This window comes from Chiloscyllium plagiosum, chromosome 22 (genome assembly GCF_004010195.1).
Source record: "Chiloscyllium plagiosum isolate BGI_BamShark_2017 chromosome 22, ASM401019v2, whole genome shotgun sequence".
Lineage (NCBI taxonomy): Eukaryota > Metazoa > Chordata > Chondrichthyes > Orectolobiformes > Hemiscylliidae > Chiloscyllium > Chiloscyllium plagiosum.
In genome coordinates this window covers 32,539,223-32,555,110 of record NC_057731.1, presented here as the reverse complement: position 1 = coordinate 32,555,110, position 15,888 = coordinate 32,539,223, and the positions used below count along the sequence as shown (strand labels likewise).

The following is a 15,888-nucleotide window of genomic DNA, read 5'->3' as shown; positions in this document are numbered from 1 at the left end:
GCTAAAACTGATTTTTCCCTATTTATATTTGTCAAACTGTATATATACATGGCCATATATGATGAATTGTTGCAAAAACTTTTAATTTATTTGTGCAAAATTGATGTAACAGGCACTGAGCAAGAATTGTGATTATCTCACCATAGTCGTACCAGGCCGCCATAGGGCTGCTCTCATTAGTGAGAGACAACTGACCTCAGGCAAGTGGAGAGATTGAAAAGGAGAGTTCTTCACTGAACCCATGTTCTTCACGTCACTCTGCAACATGAACCAGCCATCCAGCCAGCTGAGCTAATCAAGCTGACTCTCAGAGCATGGGAATCTTGGTTTCAGTATTGATTATGGCATTGTAAATGATAAGAAATTTCATCAAATAAATGTATAAGAGGGTTCACACTGATTTTATGGCTAATTTTGTATATTCTGATCTTGGTGACCCATGCATTCAACCTCATCAACTAGTAATTGAAGCACTTAACATCACCAAATTTCTGTCTGGGTTTTAGAACATCCACCAAGACTTGTATAGCTACTTTGTGGAACAGTGTGATACTGGACAGTGATGTCAGATATGATAAAGGATGCAAGACTGCTTCCTGTCATTTGATAGGCTTGGTTGCAAATATTATGCGCGAAAAATCTGAGGGTTTTTGACAAATGGAACACCGTAAAATTCACTGTGCTACTTTATCTACAGGAATGGTCTCCTACTCACAACCTGAGGAGTCTGCGTAAGAAACAGTTAGCAGTCCGAGAAGCCATGGCCAGACAGACTGTTGGCTCTGATGCAGAAGCCAGTAACATTGAGTCGCCTATGATCAGGTAACTTAGAGAGGATGACTGGGCACTGCTGACTTGGTTGGTTTGTTATTCCAAGGCCCTGCTAATATGGTTTGTAGTGGACAGCAGATAAAGGCTAGAAAATGACACTGCTTTGCCAGCATACCTGGGCTTATTCAATATAAGCGCACAACACTAGTGAACGTTTGGAACAAAACTCCTCTCAGTGTAAGTATGTTTGCGAGCTGTTCTTGTGGCAGAGTGATATCTTGCTGGGTAAAGAAATGAAAAGTGATTAGAATAGTTTTGAATTCCCTCTGATTCTGGTTTATCAGTTTTCTTTATATATATATAAGGAATGATGTGTACCTTTTTAAGTGATTTGACATTTAAATCAATTAACTTAATGCATCAAATATCAATGTGAAAGAACAGCCCAAGACATATTGATTATGAATTGAATAAATCTGGTATTTTACCTTTCCAGTTTGCTGCAGGAAGCAGAAAGTAAAGCTGAAATTAGCCACAACATTTCTGCACGTGAGCACTTTATATTCACTGACAACGATGGACAGGTCTTCCATCTCACTGTAGAAGGAAACTTGGTGAAGGATGGGGCCAGAATTCCTCCAGATGTAAGTACAATGAAGGACAGTTCCTGCTGTGAACTAATGAATTTGTTTTGCATACCAGCTGAAGTGCAGTCAAATTCTACAACCTACCAAATGACCCATGAGTGGAAGTGACAATTAACCACCTGGCGTAAATACAGCATATGTGACATTTTTTGCTGTTATTAATAGCAGTGTGTAGATAATTTGAAGTTGTTGATTGATTTAGAATCAGCTAAAGCGTATTAAGTAAATTTAGATTTTTTTATTTTTTATAATCGAAATAAAAAGTGGAAATTAAAAATAAAAAAGCAATGCTGGGTTGATGTTCTCCTAAATATAGAATTAGGAGCAGGAGTGGCTGTCTTGCCCACTTGGGCCTGCTCTGCCTTTCATTAAGATTAAGGTGGATCTAACTGATCTGCATTTCCACCTAGCCCTGATAATCTTTCACTCTCTTGTTAAGAATCTATCTGTCTCCACCTTAAAAATATTCAAGGTCACAATTTCCATAATTCTGTTGAGAAAGAGAATTAGAAAAACTCTCAACCTTGTGTGAGAATAGATGTTTCCATATGTCTTAAATGTGGGAGACCGCTTATTTTGCAATAGAAACCCCTAGTGACTTCTCCCTCAAAAGGAAGCATTCTTTCACACGTAACCTGCCAAGACCCTTCAAAATTTCGTATGTTCCAATCAAATCACCTCCTACTCTTCTAAACCCCAGCAGATAAAGGCTAACCTGTCTAATGTTTCCTCAAATGAGCTTTTACTACCTGTAATAACCTTTAATATGACATCTCATCAAGGGCCATCTTGAAATCAAGATACCGTACACCTAAAAATCAGGTTGCCACATTGTGAGTGATGAAGGAACTGAAAAAGTTGTAACATGATGTAATCATTGCTGATTTTGTGAAGTAGGGTATAACGTTGTACCGAAAAGTCTGTTCTTGTGCTGTATGACACTATGACTCCATAATTCTTACTGGACAGAGAAAAGGTTTTATTCATCATTCTACTGCAAAGTCTGTCCTGTTAATACTTTTGTTGCGTCTCAGGGAGTAATTGCTAAGTAAGAACGCCTATGGTGACTAGCATGGGCGGAGGGGATGTTTGAATATTGATGTTGTGTTCAGTTCTGTAGTGGGTTTTGCTTTCCAGTTATATTTTATGATACTGTTGAGTTTCAACTTTCAAAATTGGTCTGATGTTTGGAAGCTGTTTTCAGCACTGTTTTATTTGATTATACATTTGCTCACCACTGAGGAAGCACTGCTAGGAACTGACCTTTAAAACAGACAGCCTAAAATCACCAAGTTCAAATAGTCAAACCCTGTGACAGAAAACTCTAATTGAAATTAGAAATGAAATAATGGACTGCAGAAGACTGAGCCGCATGTGCTTTCAGTACTGACTGTATCAAGAAAGACATCGTTCAGATCTTTCCTCCTTGTTGAGTGTGTTAGTTCTTGGTTGTTGAAGTTCATCACTTCCTATGAATGAATAAAAACATACTTGTGAGATTGAAATGCTTCATTCCATGATTAGCTGATTGTCTCTTTACTGTAAAACTAATTGCAAAACATCAACATGTTTCGAGGATGTTTCTAATGAAGTGCTGTTACATTTGTAGATACTTTCATGTTTAAAATCATATATGTTTCCAACCTGCTTTTGACATGCAGCACTATTGACTTTATATAAGAAATGCTTCTTAAATGCTAAACTCTTCACTGTATGCACTGCACTTATTTTAATGAGATTTTGTGCAATGTGCAGCATTTTTGTCAGATGCTGGTGTTTCAGAGATCCATGTTTGATGTGTAAATTTATAAATTAATGCATTATTTGAAAATAAGCATCATTAGAAAATTTCATTCCATTTAAATGCATTATTACCAGATACTAATAATGGCCTTCATATTTTTGAAGGGGCCACCTGAAATAACCAGCATAATTGCACCTTGAATGTGAATGATTCTGTGATTCATTATTGTTGCTATTAATTATTGCATGGTTGGATTCTGTATTTTTTTTGTCTCTGCTGTGTTCTATGATTGAATGAGAAAATGTTGATGTGTTAAACAGCATCTCATTTGAAATAGCTTTTTCAATCCCGCAGTGGGTAGCTGCTGAGTTACCATACCAAACATTGTACAGTTAAAGTGATCTGAGAAAACACAGGGTGTCTTTGAATGTAACTTTGGTAACAACCCCAATGATCTTAACTGACTAAGATGTATTGGACTCTATCAGAGGCTTTGAACATATCCAAGTAAAGTAAAAGTGCTTATCTAAGGAATAAAATATATGTGTGAAGCAAAAGAAATCCTTTCAGTTAAAAACAAAGTTAATTTTAATTTTAAGATATACTGCACATGTATGTTTAAGTAAAGCTGTCTTTAACCTAAAATCACAATTAAGTGCTGATGTAATGTGGTCAGCATATTACGCTTGATTTCCACAAAATTTACTCAGGATTCTGTAAATATATTTAAAAAAGTAGAAATCATGGTTTAACTTTTATTGTGTGTTTGAGATATGTGTACCAAAATGCTGCTGTAATATGTTTTAGTTTTCCATTTAATGTGTTGAAATGGCTCTCAAACAAACTGCAGGGAAGCATGGGCACCATTACATCCCTTGCTTGGAAAGCAGACTACCTAATACTAGGCGATGTTGATGGGAATGTGAACTTCTGGGATTTAAAAGCTCGAGTTTCAAGGTAAAATCTTAAAAACTCTGGAACGTTGCATTTGGTAATGAACTGTTTTGACTATCCAAAGGTGATCTGGTGTTCTGGCATTTTAATGTTTGAGATTTTTGATATTCTGTAGCATAGGTTTGAAAGTTTTCTTTTGGAGTTTTTAATTGGCTTGAGGCACAAGCTATTTGGATATAAGTCTCAATTACATCGTTGTCGTACTATATGTTGACCTTCTACTCAGAAAAAAATGAGATGATGAGCTCATTATTAAATTTCTTAGTCTGCATTAGAATTGGAAAGGATTCCATTTATTGCTGTATTTGTTTAACAGAGGAATTCCCACTCATCGCGGATGTGTAAAGAAGATCCGCTTTGCTCCTGGAAAGGGAAACCTAAAGCTGCTGATCATGTTTAATGATGGCGCAGAAGTCTGGGAGACCACGGAGGTAATAAAGCTGTAGATTAATCTCGCCCGTTCTTCTTAAAAGGTGTTTCTTACGATTTAAGCGTATATTGTGCCATTTAAGTTCTAACTCACGATGTTTTATGTTCTGCCATTATGTTAAACATTTCTAATTTTTTCACATTGTTGCGTTATTGATTTGATCAAATACATATTGTGGGTAAAAAGTAATTAAATAACTAACTGCATTTGAAAATGTATAATTAATTAATTTAGAATATTCTGTTTTAAGGTTCAGATGGTCAGCAGCATAAGGACTGGCCGAAATATCAACTACAAGATTCTTGATATCGATTGGTGCAGTTCTGACAAAGTGGTTCTAGCATCAGATGACGGCTGTATCCGGGTCCTGGAAGTTGCAATGAAATCAACAAGTTACAGAATAGATGAACAAAACTTAACAGGTGTGAATATGTGTCTATAAGTTGTTACTGTGCTGTGTGTAGCTGTCATAAGATCTGATCAAATATTGCTGAGACGTTTCTTTCAAAAGGATTGAATTTCATTTGGTATATATATATATATATATATATATATATATATATACACACACACATGTGACAGTTTGTTCTAAAGATTTTGTTGAATTTAGTGGAAAGCTCAATCAGTAAATGGAAATTGTACAATTAGAAAAATATAATTTCTGATAAATGGTGAACGACAATTTCATATTTTCCTTCCTCAGGTTCTGAACATTATTGTTATCCATCTCCGTACTCATCTTAGTCATCTCTAACTGTTTGAGGCCCATGAGTTTTGCTTTGCATCCAGAGCACGAAGCCTAGGTCACAAGCAACATTCTTCGTTTGCCAAGTTTTTCTTTCTCTATACTTCTCATATCTATAATTTTCAGAATAGGACATAAGGAGTGTGGTCTCATTTCATCGTTGACTCCCTCATATTCACTATCACCTTATTGCCCATTATTGCCATTAATTGTAAAATCAACTTCCATATGTGTGCCATCACATCTGTCATATTCACCAATCCTGATTCCACAAACTCTTGTTACGCTGTTGAATATCAAACTACAGAACTTTGTACAGACAAGTTGTATTTGTACAACTTAACTTTGTTAATCCAGAACTTTGTACAGTTCAACTGAAGTTGCTGTATTTGGCATGGATCAGAATCTCTGCAACTTGGCATCTGCTCCTGCCTGTTACTCTGAGTGCCTATTCAGGTCCAACTTGAGCAAGGTTTGAAAGCTATATCACCTTTACCACTTCTGCCTCTGTGTCCTTTCTCAATGCCATTGCTACTAAAACCCTTATTCATATCTTTTCCATTTGTGGACTCTACATTTCCAATGCGTCTTCATCTGTAACTTCTGAGGAAGAAGGAAGCCTAACTCGTTAAATCATATGTTTAAATTTTACAATTGTTTACAATGGTAGTTAGGCACTGGAATGTGTTCAGATAAGGCTGCAGATGTTTTTCAGCTGCAGGATGCAAATTTTCCATACAAACTTTAAAAAGGCAAAACAGAAAAATCTGTTCCACAAGCTATATTTTTACAGATACTAAATTGGAGAGAAATTGCACTCTTCTATCGATTCTAACTGACTCCTCCCAGTCTCTTTCATTGCATTGTGAAGACAACATTATAGTTTATCTCTGCCTCTTTTTGCAAAAACCTTTCACAATTGTGATGTCCTAAACATTTTCAATTCTAACTACTTGAAGGTTTATAATCAAATTTTCCTTGCTTGGAAACTTCCCAAAATGAAATCATTTTGGCAATGTTGATTGGAACCCTTGAACTGAGGCTTGTTTCTCTTGATGGGTAAAAATGTTCTCCCTTCTGAACTCAACTCTGGTTCTGCTGAACTGAGACCCTGACCTGTCTGCTCTTGTAGTCAAAACTTAATGAATGGCATTCTATTGAGTTGTAAACTTATTGATATAAATATTCCATCCATTAACACTACAGGAGTCTCACAGGCATCTGACTGCAGTAACGGGCTTGATTGAAATTAGTGCACTCAGGCCGCTGTTCAAATGACTTCCTGACCATTTTTAAAAACAAATTTGCCTTCACAGAATTGACGCACATCCAGGTTTGATGTGCCTCGAGTCCAATATTCAGTCAGCAGCCTGTTTCCCCAGTGTGAATGAGTCTGTAATCTGTAGATTGCTGGTCAATTTTAATGTTTTCTTGTTTTTGTGGCTATGAAGGTTGGAGTAGACCTTCTTAGGTGCCATTTGTTAGACTTCTGTGTTGGCTAATTTGAGTCTACATACTAATCTGTGTAAGATGGAATGCTATTCCAGAGAGACACACTTGTTTCTGTGCAAGTCGTGGTTAACTAGTGGGCATACAATGATCTTACGTGAAGGGAAGCCATTGAATGGAAGGGCAGACATACTATAGCAATGACCTTATTATAGATGTGTTTCTTCGTTGATGGAGTAAGCTTTTCTAATAAGGGCATTGGAAACTGGTTAGAGAGTGAAGACATTTTCGAAAGACTGTTACTTCAGCTGTCCGTAATATGAACATACTCACATTAGACTTGATACATTGGTGCCATTATGACATTCACAAACAGTATAGAAAGTTATTGTTCTGTCTCCATGGTAAAATTAATATTTGAATGTTGACTGTTAACATATTGTTGGATGCTATAATGTTGCCTTACGACAAAAGTGTCATTGACGTGTTGAAGCCAGGGTTTAGGTTGAAAGAAGGAATGTTAAAGTTGGCATAGTCCCAGGAGATTTGAGAGGGACAACTGGTGGTAAGTTTAACCTGAGGGTCACTACACGCTAGGCAAGGGGTGAGTTGAGAAGCTGGGCCTTCATGGTGAGCTCAGTCTGTATGTTAATAAAAACCCACTGTGTTGTCATCTCTATGTCTCACAAACCAACTGAGCTAGCTGACTCCCATTTTGGATTAAAAACGAGCTTTTTAAAGTGCTGCTTGTGGAAACCCTTTTATAAAAGGGAAATTGAGAAACAAATTTCTAAGGAGATCTCCGTTATCTGTAAGAATAATAGGGCCGATATGGTAGGATATTTTAACTTTCCAAACCTAGACTGGGACTGCCATAGTGTTAAGGGTTTAGATGGGAAGAAATTTGCTATGTGTGTACAAGAAAATTTTCTGATTCAATATGTGGATGGACCTAGTAGATAAGGTGCAAAAATTGACCTATTGTTGGGAAATAATGCAAGGCAGGTGACTGAGGTGTTAGTGGGGGAACACTTTGGGGCCAGCGACCATAATTCTATTAGATTTAAAATAGTGATGGAAAGGGATAGACCAGATCTAAAAGTTGAAGTTCTAAATTGGAAGAAGGCTAATTTTGACGGTATTAGGCAAGAACTTTCAAAAGCTGATTGAGGGCAGATGTTCGCAGATAAAGGGATGGCTTGAAAATGGAAAATGAGATAACGAGAATCCAGAGACAGTGTATTCCTGTTAGGGTGAAAGAAAAGGTTGATAAGTGTAGGGAAAGCTGGATGACTCGAGAAATTACAGTTTTGGTTAAGGAAAAGAAGGAAGCATATGTCAGGTACAGGCAGGAGAGATCGAGTGAATCCTTAGAATATAAAGGTAGTAGGAGTATACTTAAGAGGGAAATCAGGAGGGCAGAAAGGGGACATGGGATAGCTTTGGCAAATAGTGTTAAGGAGAATCCAAAGTTTTTGTAAATACATTATGGACAAAAGGATAACTATGGAGAGAATAGGGCCCCTCAAAGATCAGCAAGGCAACCTATGTGTAGAGCCACAGGAGATGAGGGAGAAACTAAATGAGTATTTTGCATCAGTGCTTACTGTAGAAAAGGACATGGAAGATATAGAATGTAAGGAAATAGATGGTGATATCTCAAAAAATGTCCATATACAGAAGAGGAAGTACTGGAAGTCTTGAAACACATAAAAATGGATAAATCCCCAGGATCTGATTAGGTGTACCTTAGAACTTTGTGGGAAGTGATTGCTGGGCCCCTTGCTGAGATATTTGTATCATCAATAGTCACAGGTGAGGTGCCAGAAGACTGGAGGTTGGCAAACGTGGTGCCACTATTTAAGAAAAGCGATAAGGAAAAGCCAGGGAACTATAGACCGGTGACCCTGACAATGGTGATTGGCAAGTTGTTGGAAGGAATCCTGAGGGCCAGGATGTACATGAATTTGGAAAGGGATAGATTAGGGATAGTTAGTATGGCTTTATGCATGGGAGACAATGTCTCATAAACTTGATTGAGTTTTTTGAAGAAATAAGAAGGAGGATTGATGAGGGCAGAGTGGTGGATGTGATCTATATGGACTTCAGTGAGGTGTTCTGACAAGGTTCCTCATGGGAGACTGGTTAGCAAGGTTAGATCTCACAGAATATAGGGAGAACTAGCCATTTAGATACAGAACTGGCTTGAAGGTAGAAGACAGAAAGTGGTGGTGGAGGGTTGCTTTCCAGACAGTAAACCAGTGACCAGTGGAGTGCCTCAAGGATTGGTGCTCGGTCGGCTGATTTTTGTCATTTATATAAATGATTGGGATGTGAATATAGGAGGTGTAGTTATTAAGTTTGCAGATAACACCAAAATTGGTGCTGTTGTGGACAGTGAAGAAGGTTACCTTGGATTACAACGAGATCTTGATCAGATGGGCCAATGGGTTGAGGAGTGGCAGATGGAGTTTAATTTAGATAAATGCGAGGTGCTGCATTTTGGAAAAGCAAATCAGAGCCAGATTTACACACTTAATGGTAAGGACGAGGGAGTGTTCCTGAGCAAAGAGACCGTGGTGTGCAGGTTCTTAGCTCCTTGAAAGTAGAGTCGCAGGTAGGTAGGATAGTGAAGAAGGCGTTTGGAATGCTTTCCTTTATTGGACAGAGTATTGAGTACAGGAGTTGGGAGGTCATGTTGTGGCTGTACAGAACATTGGTTAGACCATGTTTGAAATATTGCATGCAATTCTGGTCTCTTTCCCATTGGAAGAATATTGTGAAACTCGAAAGGGTTCAGAAAATATTTACAAAGATATACAGAAAAGCTTTGTCAGATTTGGAGGATTTGAGCTATAGGGAGAGGCTGAAGAGGCTAGGGTTGTTTTCCCTCGAGCACCGGAGACTGAGGGGTGACTTTATAGAGGTTTATAAAATCATGATAGGCATGGATAAGGTAAACAGACACAGTATTTTCCTTTGGATGGGAGGAGTCCTGACCTAGAGGGTATAGGTTTCGGGTGAGAGGGAAAAGATATAAAAGAGACCTAAGGGACAACTTTTCCACGCAAAGGGTGGTGGTAGTATCGAATGAGCTGCCAGAGGAAGTGGTGGAGGCTGATACCCATCCAGATGCATTTTAAATGCTGTAATTGTATGTGAATAGCAAGGGTTGAGAGGGATATGGGCTGAATGCTGGCAAGTGGGGCTAGATTAGGTTAGCATATCTGGCATGGAAGAGTTGGACCAAAGGTTCTGTTTCCATGCTGTACATCTCTATGACTATGTTCTAAAGACCTTTATAATGATTGGTTACACTGGTGTTCCCATAGTAGCTCTGTTTCTTCATTTGAAGTAGGAAGCCTACAACTGGAACGATGCTGACCATAGGCAAATTAGTAGAAGATCATTGCAGTCCCTTTGGGTAAGGAGAAGTCAACTTTCAAACATTTGATATAAATACAAACCTCTGGGCTCAGTACATTGGTCCCGAGTGACTTGACATCAAAACCGACTGCTGTGTCTGACGAATGGCTTATCATTTGCTGTTTCCTCTTCATGAAATGTCTAGAATAAGATCCTGCCCATATTCCCTTCCGCTACTATATAGATCAGCTACCTGATCTACTTATTCCTCGAGATGATGATATACCCTTTCCAAAATCTCGAGGCCCACAAAAACTCCCAAGGAATTCTTTAAGTTTCATAATGGCTCTTTTCAAAGCAACGTTTTTTCATAGAATTCCTACAAATGTAGAAACAAGCCATTTGGCCTAACAAGTCCATACCAACCCTCTGAACAGCATCCCACCCAGACCGATCTCCCTACCCTTTTCCCATAACCCTACACTTCCTATGGCTGACGCACCCACCCTACACACTCCTGTACAATGGGCAGTTTAACTTTGCCAATCCACCTAACTTGCACATCTTTGGACTGTGGGAGGAAACCAGAGCACCTATTGGAAAAACAGACACACGGAGAATGTGTGCAAACTCGACACACACGGTTGCCTGAGAGTGGAATCGAACCCAGGTCCCTCGCACTGTGAGGCAGCAGTGTTAACCACTGAGCCACCATGCTTCTATGGGTCATCAAATCTCATTTAAACTTTACAAGAGATTCCAATTCTTCACTTTTAAAGATCTGCATTTGGAACTCCTTGAAAAAGCTGTTCTATTATGGATTGCCTCAACAACTGCACATGTCCTGAAAGTTCACTCTTCTTTCCTGAACTGCACACCACTGTATTCTTCAGATTGCACTCCCCTGATCCCGTCCCCTAGTACTCCTGATCCATCTATATTATTATTAATTGATTGTGGATCAATGTTACATGTATGTTACCTCTGCTGCAAAACAACGCTATTTCAGGTCTCATAGTGAGCTCCTAATATTATTGCATTGATTTCATTGTTTCCTTTCTTCATTTGTTAGTTGGAGTGACCTTCTCATGTAAATAGTTGAAAAGTTAGTAAGTACCTTGTTTTTAAAAATGAGGACAAAGATGTGTGTAAATCACTGATTCACTTATTGCCGTATATACATGAGTAATAGTCAAATTTTTTGATTGCTTTTTAAGCTTAAATTTATGGGGTCGGCTATTACATGGCTACTACTTTTGAGGGGCTGAAATTTATGTCTGTCAAAATTCATACTGTATCATTAGCAGAAGCCCAACTGACCTCTAAACGAAAAAAAAAATAAACGATTGTGAGAATTCTGAAAACCGGAGCAGAACAGCCAGCAGACTGGAAGACCGGGGGCGGAGCGGAACAGCCAGCCGATTGGAAAGCTGGAGCGGGATGTGACAGCCAGCCCATTGACTCATAAACATTGAAGAACTAGGGTTGACTTTTACATGAGATATACGGAAAATTCCAGATTATTTGGCCAAAAATAGGGGGTCGACTATTACTCAAGCAGATATGTATATAACGTGCCAGAGATTTGCATTGAATGTAGTTGAGCTGATGTCAAAACTTGGTCTTAAGGTGCTGTAAATTTCTGACATTAGCTAACAGAATATTGTATTAATGCTACATTTTTTAAAATGCATCTGTGCTTACTTTCCCCAAAGCTAAGTACTCAAAATATAAATACTGAACCTGAGTGGTGTTAGTTGCACATTATCAACTTGCTTTGACTCAATCAAATCTAATTTTGTAGGGTTGGTTAATTAATACTAGCATAATAGTCACGCCTTCATCTGAAGAATGAATAAAAGAAAGTCATGCTTCCATGTACTTACAAATATGGTTTTTAGTTGATAGTTATTGCAATGTCCACAATCATAAATTATTCCTTGACATTTTTGACTAAGCAACTAAATTACCATCTTTTATCCTTGGTAAATGTCAAAGCGCTAGTGCAATTTTGTTATTTTTGTTTGCAAATAATGTGCTCTTGACCATAATTACTATGAAGACAAATAGCAGTCCATTTTTACCCGTGTTTGGCAGTCCGATGAGTGTTAGTTCTCATCATATTACGTTATCCATTTTTCTTATGTGCAGCCTCAACTCCACCTATTGATGGAACCCTACCACCACAGCAAAACATTTTCCATTATCTTTCTGTTCATTTTTCTCAGGTTTAGATAGAAGCAGTCGCTTCCACTTAAAGGGAGAAATAGGTTTATGCTGCAGATTTTATCAACCTTCTCAGTACATTAAAGAAACCCTCTCTTTTTCCCCTCTGACTCAGGTGGTACATGAATGAAGTTAGAGCATTTGCAAGATGTTTTTGTGTTGTTTGAGTATTGTAAAGTTCCTCATGAAAATATAGATTTTTAATTTTTTAACATACTAGAAATTTATGATTTCAATGGTAAACTTCTTTCGTTCGAGATGTAATTTTTTTGTCTATTTCCTCTTATACTTTTTTCATTCTTCTTGCACTTTATGCTTTGAGCAGCCATTTTTATATATGCATTCAATACTTTTAAAATCTGATTAAATAATGTTTTTAATCAAAAGGCATTCTTACTAAACCTCAACTCTTGGTCTTCTGGCTGAGACTTGTCACTTGCTGTTCTTCCAATGCTCAAGAGAGTGCACATCTTTCCATTACTATATGCTGAAATTTCCACTTTATAGATATTATTTCTTTATTTCACATGTATTTTCTATACCAGAATCACTTCTGTGTACATGCCTGCCTTACCCTTTCCTTTGCTCAGTGTTGGTACTGCCTCAGATTGTTAGAGTCAGTTTTAGAAGTTGCGTGCTTTCTTTCTCATATTTCACAGTGACAAGCTGCTCTACCAACCAGGACTTGGTTCCTGTTGTCTTTCTTACTTGACATAATTCCCAGCAAAACTTTCACAGGTAATACTTAGGTGGGTATGGGCTTTACAACTAATTAAGGTTGTGTTTGAATGAGAATTTTGAGATGTGTGTAATGTGAATTAAATAAGTTACCTTGTTTGCAATTTCTTTCATAGATCTACTTTGGTGCCCTTATCTCCTCCTTCCCAGATCTTGTCTTGCATTGAAAGCTTTCCTGTTACACCAGCCATGGAATGGACAACATTCCCTGGATATTATGAATGTGTAAGTACACACTAATAGTAACCTTTTCCTTTGAAAACTGGAACATCAATATCCTATGTGACATTGCTGTTGTGCTTTGCATGTGCAGCACTGAACATTACTGTTAGCACTCATACTAGTGATGACTAAGAATTTTCACTGAATATATAGCATCCTATTGTTAAAGTCAATAAGATGTGGTGATTTCTCCATGCATAAATTTAAATTTTGTATAAAAGTAATGTTCAGCTGTTGCTTGTTGCTAAAGAGGTAGTAATCGTGCTGAATGGTAAATGTTTACCCTCTCTATTTTCTGCAGCCGTTATTCAGAAAGTGAAGAGGTAAAACTACTTATGGTGGAGCAGTTGAACTCAATATCAAAGTAAGTTGGAACTTTACTTTTAAAATAAAATCATGAAACATAAATGAAATGGTGCATCTTGTGTTGTTAAAAATGTGGTCCTTAGTGTGTATTGATACATCAGAAGTTCCATCCTTTTGTATTTTCCTTTTATTTGATATGGGCCGACCAAATATTATTGCCCTTGAGAACATGGTAGAAAAAATGACTTTCTTGAACTGATGGGGTCCTGTGTGGTGCAGGTACTCCTCTGGTACTGTTGTCTTGGTACTTCCAATTTAAATCTAGCAGCAACATTTATGACCTATTTCTTAGGGCTGAGTGACTTATAATGTACGTTTAGGTGATGATGTCATGCACCATCTGTCCTTGTCTTTTGCGATAGTACATGTGCATGTCTTACTACAGTCTAATTATAAATGCTTGTGTAATATATGTTTATTAATGCTGACTGTTTCCTTCACAGTGACATTCAGTGTCTTCTTCTAGATCCAGAGTTCCAACTGCTGCAAAGATGCTCACTTGTAGCAAGGTAAGTAAGATGAAGCGACATTAGTTAGATTTCTGCCACCTTCAGCTCTGCCCACCAAACAACCTGTATACATACAAAACTGCACTAATCAAGATCATCAATTGCATCTTGGCTGACCATGACCACAACTTGTTATTATTCCTCCTGCGCCTTGACTTTGAATAGAATTTGAGAACAGCACAGAAACATGTCCAAGTGGTGCAACTGGTCTATTCCAGTGTTATATACTAATCCACTGCCCCCATACCTCTTCATCTAACTTTATCAGAATAATCCTAAACATACTAGGAATATTAATGGAACTGAAGGCTGATGTGGCCCCTGCAAGTTTCTGCAGAAAAGTGGAATTCTTTGATTGTAATCTTCCAAAGTTCCCTAGATTCTGGAAAAAGTCAAAGCTGGAAAACTGCACCCAATACATCATTATTCAAAAAATGAGGGAGACAGAAAATAGGAAATAATAGGCCAGTTAGTATAGCATCTGTTAGTGGGAAAATGCTAGAATCTGCTGTAAAAGAGGTTGCAGTAGGATATTTAGACATGTTAAGTGAGTGGCCAAAAAATTATCAGATGAAGAATAATGTGGGAAAATGAGAGGGCACTTTGACAGAAAGAAAAGAAATGCAGAATATTGTTTAAATGCAGAGAAACTGCAGAATGCTGCAGTATAGAAGGATCTGGGTATCCTTATACATCACAAGCTGTTACTAAGCAGATACAGCAAGTAGTTGTGTGGGAAGCTAGAGAAGTGATTGCTAGGCCTCTTGCTGAGATATTTGTATCATCGATAGTCACAGGTGAGATGCCGGAAGACTGGAGGTTGGCAAACGTTGTGCCACTGTTTAAGAAGGGCGGTAAAGACAAGCCAGGGAACTATAGACCGGTGAGCCTGACCTTGGTGGTGGGCAAGTTGTTGGAGGGAATCCTGAGGGACAGGATGTATATGTATTTGGAAAGGCAAGGACTGATTAGGGATAGTCAACGTGGCTTTGTGCGTGGGAAATCATGTCTCACAAACTTGATTGAGTTTTTTGAAGAAATAACAAAGAAGATTGGTGAGGGCAGAGTGGTAGATGTGAACTATATGGACTTCAGTAAGGCGTTCGACAAGGTTCCCCATGGGAGACTGATTAGCAAGGTTAGATCTCATAAATACATGGAGAACTAGCCATTTGGCTCAAAGGTAGAAGACAGAGGGTGGTGATGGAGGGTTGTTTTTCAGACTGGAGGCCTGTGACAGTGGAGTGCCACAAGGATCGGTGCTGGGCCGTCTACTTTTTGTCATTTACATAAATGATTTGGATGCGAGCATAAGAGGTACAGTTAGTAAGTTTGCAGATGACACCAAAATTGGAAGTGTAGTGGGCAGCGAAGAGGGTTACCTCCGATTACAACAGGATCTTGACCAGATGGGCCAATGGACTGAGAAGTGGCAGATGGAGTTTAATTCAGATAAATGCGAGGTGCTGCATTTTGGGAAAGCAAATCTTATCAAGACTTATATACTTAATGGTAAAATCCTAGGGAGTGTTGCTGAACAAAGAGACCTTGGAGTGCAGGTTCATAGCTCCTTGAAAGTGGAGTCATAGGTTGATAGGATAGTGAGGAGGCATTTGGTATGCTTTCCTTTATTGGTCAGAGTATTGAGTACAGGAGTTGGGAGGTCATGTTGCGGCTGTACAGGAGATTGGTTAGGCCACTGTTGGAATATTGGGTGCAAT

The 15,888-nt window shown here is 38.3% G+C and overlaps 1 protein-coding gene across 1 annotated transcript in view; it reads left to right on the top strand.

Moving 5' to 3' along the window:
- Nucleotides 1-15,888, top strand: part of wdr11 (WD repeat domain 11) — a 103,575-nt gene that overhangs the window by 60,285 nt on the left and 27,402 nt on the right. Inside the window, exons 13-20 of the mRNA XM_043713160.1 lie at nucleotides 698-822; nucleotides 1,268-1,415; nucleotides 4,013-4,119; nucleotides 4,433-4,547; nucleotides 4,797-4,968; nucleotides 13,187-13,295; nucleotides 13,594-13,656; nucleotides 14,102-14,167. Of these exons, the coding sequence (XP_043569095.1) occupies nucleotides 698-822; nucleotides 1,268-1,415; nucleotides 4,013-4,119; nucleotides 4,433-4,547; nucleotides 4,797-4,968; nucleotides 13,187-13,295; nucleotides 13,594-13,656; nucleotides 14,102-14,167 (905 nt within the window). The remainder of the gene's footprint in view (nucleotides 1-697; nucleotides 823-1,267; nucleotides 1,416-4,012; nucleotides 4,120-4,432; nucleotides 4,548-4,796; nucleotides 4,969-13,186; nucleotides 13,296-13,593; nucleotides 13,657-14,101; nucleotides 14,168-15,888) is intronic.